Source organism: Otolemur garnettii, unplaced genomic scaffold, assembly GCF_000181295.1.
Source record: "Otolemur garnettii isolate 467f Iridium unplaced genomic scaffold, OtoGar3 scaffold00151, whole genome shotgun sequence".
NCBI classification, from domain to species: domain Eukaryota; kingdom Metazoa; phylum Chordata; class Mammalia; order Primates; family Galagidae; genus Otolemur; species Otolemur garnettii.
Genome location: NW_003852546.1, coordinates 877,635 through 884,696, shown reverse-complemented (window position 1 = coordinate 884,696; position 7,062 = coordinate 877,635). Strand labels below are relative to the sequence as shown.

Genomic DNA, 7,062 nt, shown 5'->3' with positions numbered 1-7,062 from the left:
CACAGCTCACAGCAACCTCTAACTCCTGGGCTCAAGGGAGTCTCCTGCCTCAGCCTCCCAAGTAGCTGGGACCACAGGCGCCCGCCACAGCACCCAGCTACTTTTTGGTTGCAGCCATTATTGTTGTTTTGGCAGGCCTGGGGCTAGATTTGAACCCACCACCTTAGGTGTATGTGGCTTAGCCACTTGAGCCACAGGCACCAAGCCAATTTGAAATATTTTCATCAAACTGGTTAACATAGCCTTCACAGAATTTTCTTAGTTATTGTGTTAAGAAATTTATATTGTACATTTAGTAAATTTCACATGTACCTTGTAAGATGCACCTTAGGTGTGGTCTTACAATTACCCTCCCTCCCTCACCAATTACTCTCCCTCCACCTGTCCTCCCCCCCCAAAAAAAACTTTTAAAGATGCTGCAGTGACAGGGTATTTTTTCAGCTAATTATGTACTGAAATTAAATTTTTACCTCAAAAGATAAATTTTTATCTCAAAGATAATGTTGTTGCTGAACATACCCACTTTTTCAGAGAGACAGGGAAAACAGCTATCAGTGGGGCTGGGTGTAGTGGCTCATGTTTGTAATTCTAGCACTCTGGGTGGCCAAAGCCAGTGGATTGCTTAAGCTCAGGAGTTTGAGACTAGCCTGAGCAAGAGTCTCTTAAAAAATAGCTGGGCATTGTGGCAGGTGCCTGTAGTCTCAGCTATTTGGGAGGCTGAGGCCAGAGGATCACTTGGGCCCAAGTGTTTGAGGTTGCTGTGAGCTACGATGCTACGGCACTTTACTCAGGGCATGAGACTCTGTCTCAAAAAAACAAAAACAAAAACAGAAATCTCAGCAATCAGGAGGAAATAGGGAATGCAACACGTGCATTGACTGAGTCCCACAGATATCTATCTACCAGGGAGGAGAATAGAGATACTGAGACAAAGAAAGAGATATTGAGATACTTGGAAAGATACTGATACACATACACACATGTGCACTTTTGCTTTAAGAAATTAAATTATTAAAAAATTAAATTATCATTTTTTTGTGTACATCTAGTTGAGAAATTTACAGTTTTGTAGTTTGTTAGAATTTGTCCTTTTCAAAAAGGGAGACCAAAAAGTAAGTAAAATAGATTGTATTCTTCAGATTAAAGAATGATTTATTAAGCACCCACCATAACCAGAGCTATAACTTACTAAATGAAGTTTTTTCTGGAATACTTTGTTTCAAAAATCACAGGAGGAAATACTGATGCTGACAAAGAAGTAATTAATTTGAGTCACTGCTTGCAATAATAGCATAGTAAAATGTGTATTTGTATGTTTTGTTTATAGCACATCTTCATTACCTCCATTAGACTGGCCTTTACCAACTCATTTTGGACAATGTGAACTGAAAATAGAAGTCCAACCTAAAACTCATCATCGAGCCCATTACGAAACTGAAGGTAGCCGAGGGGCAGTAAAAGCATCTACTGGGGGCCATCCTGTTGTGAAGGTATGAGACTGTTGGGGCTTGTTTTGCAGATACCATGCACCTATTAATAGTTAGACAGGTCTGTTTGGTTAGGTATTACAGAGCCCAAAAGAGAAAACTCAAAAGTAAAGGGTCTGTTGTTTTGTGTACTTGTTGATATGGCTGCACTTCTGCATTCTGTTTTCTTTGGTAGACTGAAAGATACTCTTTCTGGACTGACTCTCCAACTGGGAAAACTCAAAGGAAAGTTACAGTGGTTAGATAGGTGTTTGATTAAAAAAGAGAGAGATTGCTGGGCACAGTGGCTCATGCCTATAATCCTAGTCCTCTTGGAGGCCTGAAAGGGTGTATTGCTTGAGCTCAGGAATTCTAGACCAGCCTGAGCAAGATTGAATCCTGTCTCTACTAAAAATCTAAAAATTAGGTAGGCCTTGTGGCAGGTGCTGGTAGTCCCAGCTACTGGGGAGGCTCAGGCAAGAGGATTGCTCAGGCCTTAGAGTTTGAGGTTGCTATGAGCTATGACGCCAGGGCACTCTACCCAGGGGTCAGAGGGAGACTTTGTGTCCAAAAAAAAGAGAGAGAGAGATTACTGTATTATGGTTATGAATATATGTTCACTTTAAATTTAAGTAATACAGGGCTGGGTGCAGTGGCTACTACCTATAATCCCAGCACCCTGGAGCAGGCGTCCTCAAACTGTGGCCTGCAGGCCACATGCAGCCTGCCTAGGACATTTATCTGGCCCGCCGGGTGTTTTTGCTGCTGCTGCCTGTCCTACTTAGCAGCCAACTTGTCCCAGGGCCCACAGTCCGGCCTTCCAGTGGTCTGAGGGACAGAAAACTGGCCCCCTGTTTAAAAAGTTTGAGGACCCCTGCTCTGAAGTCTAAGGCAGGTGGATCACCAGAGCTCACGAGTTCAAGACGAGCCTGAGCTAGAGTGATACCCATCTCTAAAGAAATAGCTGGGCATTGTGGCAGGCTCCTGTAGTCCCAACTACTTGGGAAGCTGAGGCAAGAAAATCACTTGAGCCCAAGAATTTGAGGTTGCTGTGAGCTGTGAGGCCATGGCACTCTACCTAGGATAACAAAGTGAGACTTTGTCTAAAAAGAAAAAAAAAAGTCATACAGAAGAGTGGAAAGAGTAAAGCAGTACATTACCCAATCTAACCCCCTTAGAAATAAGCAGTATTAGTGTTTAACATTTCAGATAATTCTCTATGTATATATTTAGTGAAAGATTAGATAGACAAGTAGAAAAATGAAAAATTTTAAGGTTAGGATTAGGATAGGATACTGAACATTTTTGTAGTTAAAATATATAATTTTCAGCCAGGCGTGGTGGCTCATGCCTGTAATCCCAACACTTGGGAGGCTGAGGCAGATGGATTGCCAGAGCTCACGGGTTCGAGACAAGTCTGAGCCAGAGCTACATGCTGTCTCTAAAAGAATAGCTGGGCGTTCTGGCAGGCACCTATAGTCCTAGCTACTTGGGAGGCTGAGGCAAGAGGATCACTTGAACCCAAGAGTTAGAGGTTGCTGTGAGCTAAGACACTACTGCATTCTACCTAGGGTGACCAAGACAGACGCTGTCTTAAAAAAAAAAAAAAAAGTGTGTGTTTATGTATATATATGTGTGTGAATATATATGTATGTATATATGTAATTTTCATTTGAATTTATTAGAAGAAATTAAAATAAAAAAAAATTTTTTTTTGAGACAGAGCCTCAAGCTATCCCCCTAGGTAGAGTGCTGTGGCATCACAGCTCACAGCAACCTCCAACTCTAGGCGAGTCTCCTGCCTCAGCCTCCCAAGTAGCTGGGATCACAGGCACCCGCCACAACACCTGGCTATTTTTTGGTTGCAGCCGTCATTGCTGTTTGGCAGGCCAGGGCTGGATTCGAACCCTCCACCTTAGGTGTATGTGGCTGGCGCCTTAGCCAAAATAAAATTTTTTTTTAAAATTATATTTAATGTATATGAAATATATGTCACATATAAAATTTTGAATCACAACAATTGAATCTTAATTTTACTTGAATGGTACATACAAAAATGAAATTGTAAGTAAAAGTAAGAACTTGGCATGGCACCCATAACTCAGTGGTTAAGGTGCTGGCCACATACCCCGGAGCTGGTGGGTTTGAACCCGCCTGGGCTTGCTAAATAACAATGACAACAACAGCAGCAACAACAACAACAACAACAAAATAGCTCGGTATATGGCAGTCACCTGTAGTCCCAGCTACTTGGGAGGCTAAGGTAAGAGACTCGCTTAAGCCCAAGAGTCTGAGGTTGCTGTGAGCTGTGATGCCCAGCACTCTACCGAGGGCAACATAGTAAAACTCTGTTTCAAAAGAAAAAAAAACAAAAACACAAAACTAAGAACTGTTGAATCTTAGATATTGATCTTAACTTTAAGTGTTCCTAAAAGATCTGAGGCCAAAAATAGAGATTAAACAAATTATCAAGAGATTGATTTAACTCATTGTTTCAGATGTAGATGGTATGAATTGACTCTTTGCTCTGAAAAATAGGGTGTAGTTGTCTTTCTTAACTTCCTCCTTTTCTACTCTGCCTTTTGAGTTTTGTTGGATATGCTATTAACTTTAGAGTTACAGCTCACCCTCTATTTTCCAAATTGTTTAGTCTTAGTCCTGTATCCAGTTGGATTCAATGCTTACTATTAGTTCTTTTTGATTTATTTCATTGTTAAGCTTTTTGGGTTTTTGTTTAAGAAGGCCTTTGGATTCTACATTGAGATTTGAGAATGTCTGTTGCATTTTATATACTCAAACATCAGAATAGCTATATATAATAATCTTGAGTCACCTATTTCTCTCAGAACTGTGTAGTTTTTTTCTGTTGTCTTATGGCATTGAATACTAGAAAGCCTTTATTGTTTTGTGTGCTTGTTTATATGGCTGCCCTTCTGCACTGAGTAGAGAAACTACTTTTTTTTTTTTTTTTTGAAACAGAGCCTCAAGCTGTCCCCCTGAGTAGAGTGCTGTGACATCCCAGCTCACAGCAACCTCCAACTCCTGGGCTCAAGCGAGTCTCCTGCCTCAGCCTCCCAAGTAGCTGGGACCACAGGTGCCCCCCACAACACCTGGCTATTTTTTTGGTTGCAGCCGTCATTGTTTGGCAGGCCTGGGCTGGATTCAAACCCTCCACCTTAGGTGTATGTGGCTGGTGCCTTAGCTGTTTGAGCCATAGGGGCCGAGCCTTGAGGCATAGGCGCCAAGCTGAGAAACTACTTATACTGAAGTGATTTTCTTCATTTTCTTTTCTTTCCGTTTTTTGTTTGTTTGTTTATTTGACACAGAGTCTTATTCTGTTGGCCTGGGTATAGTGCCCTAGTGTCATAGCTCAAAGCAGTCTCATTCTCTTGGGTTCAAGCAATCCTCTTGCCTTAGCCTCTGAGTACCTGGGACTATAGGTGCCCACCAAGAGGCCTGGGAATTTTTTTTTCTATTTTCAGTAGAGACAAGGCTCTTGCTCTTGCTCAGGCTGGTCTCAAACTCTTGAGCTCAAGTAACCCACCTCGGCCTCCCAGAGTGCTGGGATTATAGGTATGAACCATCATGCCCGGCCTATACTGAAGTAATTCCAGCAAATATAATTTATGAATGGTTATCTTTTATCTGAGCTATGCTTTATCATTATCTTTTAAACATATTTCACAGTTCTTTACAAATGAAAGTTTACATTTTATTTATTTATTTTTTTGCAGTTTTTGGCCGGGGCTGGGTTTGAACTCGCCACCTCTGGCATATGGGGCTGGCGCCTTACTCCTTTGAGTCACAACGCCACCCGAAAGTTTACATTTTAGATCAGATTTTATTTATTTATTTATTTATTTAATTTTATTTTTTTTGCAGTTTTTGGCCAGGGCTGGGTTTGAATCCACTACCTCCGGCATATGGGGCCAGTGCCCTACTCCACTGAGCCACCAGTGCTGCCCTTAAATCAGATTTTAAATGATTTGTAATAAGAAATGTCAGGAAAGGCTTGGTGCCTGTAGCACAGTGGTTACATCACTGGCCATATACACCAAGGCTGGTGGGTTTGAGACTGCCCTGGGCCAGCTAAACAACAATGACAACTGCAACAAAAAACAACCAGGTGTTGTGGCAGACACCTGTAGTCCTACCTACTTGGGAGGCTGAGGCAAGAGAATCTCTTAAGCCCAAGAGTTTGAGGTTGCTGTGAGCTGTGACGCTACAGCACTCCACAGAGTGTGACATAGTGAGACTCTTAAAAAAAAAAACTGAACTGGATTGGATGAGATAGCTCATACCTATAATCCCAGCACTTTGGGAGCCTGAGGTGGGAGGATGGCTTGAGGCTTGGAGTTTAAGATCAGTCTGAACATCATAGCAAGACCCTGTCTCTACACAAAAACTCTTTTAATTACCTAAGTGTGGTGGCACATGCCTGTAATCCTAGCTACTTAGGAGGCTGAGGTAGAATGATGGCTTGAGCCCAGAAGTTCAAAGTTACAGTGAGATATAATGTACCATATCCTGGACAACAGAGCTGGTCAATGCACCATATCATGGACAACGGAGCTGGACCATGTCTCTTAACAAGAACAACAAAATTGAGCTGGGAATGATGGTGTATGCCTGTACTCCCAGCTGCGGAGGCTGTACTGTGCAGTGATTATGCGGGAGAATAGCCATTGTACTCCTACCAAGGCAAGATACTCAGACTTCTCTCTTAAAAACAAACAAACAAACAAATAAATCAAAAAAAAAAAACAATAAAGAAACACTTCTAGTATCATCAAGTTTTTATATTCTTTTTATTAGTGACTTACTTTTTTTCTTATTGCTTCAAGAATTATTTCATTATACTTGAAATGATCAACTTAATGAGAGTATGTCTGGATATTGATGGTTCTTTGTCAGTCTTTCCCAGTACTTAAGATATTCACATCATTTATTGTGATCTTTGTTGAGACCTACCTCCATATTATTAAATGATTATTGCTTAGTGTTTCTAATTTATGTGTTAGACTTACAGTCATCTTTTGAATTTTAATTTGATTTTTTGGCTGAATATTCTTTTCATTTGGTATTTAATTATTATATTTGATCTTTTGATTTCTCAAATTTCTATTCTTTTTTTTTGTAGTTTTTGGCCGGGGCTGGGTTTGAACCTGCCACCTCCGGCATATGGGGCCAGTGCCCTACTCCTTGAGCCACAGGCGCCACCCTCAAATTTACATTCTTAAAATTTTTAGTATGGCACACTCATAAGCATTCAGTTCCTTGGCTCTGTGTATGTGTGTATGTGTTTAAATTATGTTCAACTGCATCATGCATAATTTGTTACTTTCATTAAATAAAAACAAAGCAAATCTATATTAAGATTGTCTAAATGTCATGCCTTTTGTCCCTATTTTGTTTAAGAGCCTTGGTTTGATAGCCAGAGGAGCTTAGGGTAAAAAATTAGATTAGGGCTTGGCGGCTCGGCGCCCATAGCTCAACCAGCTAAGGCGCCAGCCACGTACACCTAAGGTGGCGGGTTCGAATCCCCAGCCCGGACCCGCCAAACAACAATGACGGCTGCAACCAAAAAATAGCCGGG

General features: G+C 41.2%; 1 protein-coding gene across 1 annotated transcript in view; it reads left to right on the top strand.

Annotated features, from left to right (window-relative positions):
• The window catches only part of NFATC3 (nuclear factor of activated T cells 3), a gene marked incomplete at its 5' end in the record, with an annotated part of 113,526 nt that overhangs the window by 4,511 nt on the left and 101,953 nt on the right, over positions 1 to 7,062 (top strand). Inside the window, one exon of the mRNA XM_023518917.1 lies at positions 1,328 to 1,490. Coding sequence (XP_023374685.1) covers positions 1,328 to 1,490 — 163 coding nt within the window. The remainder of the gene's footprint in view (positions 1 to 1,327; positions 1,491 to 7,062) is intronic.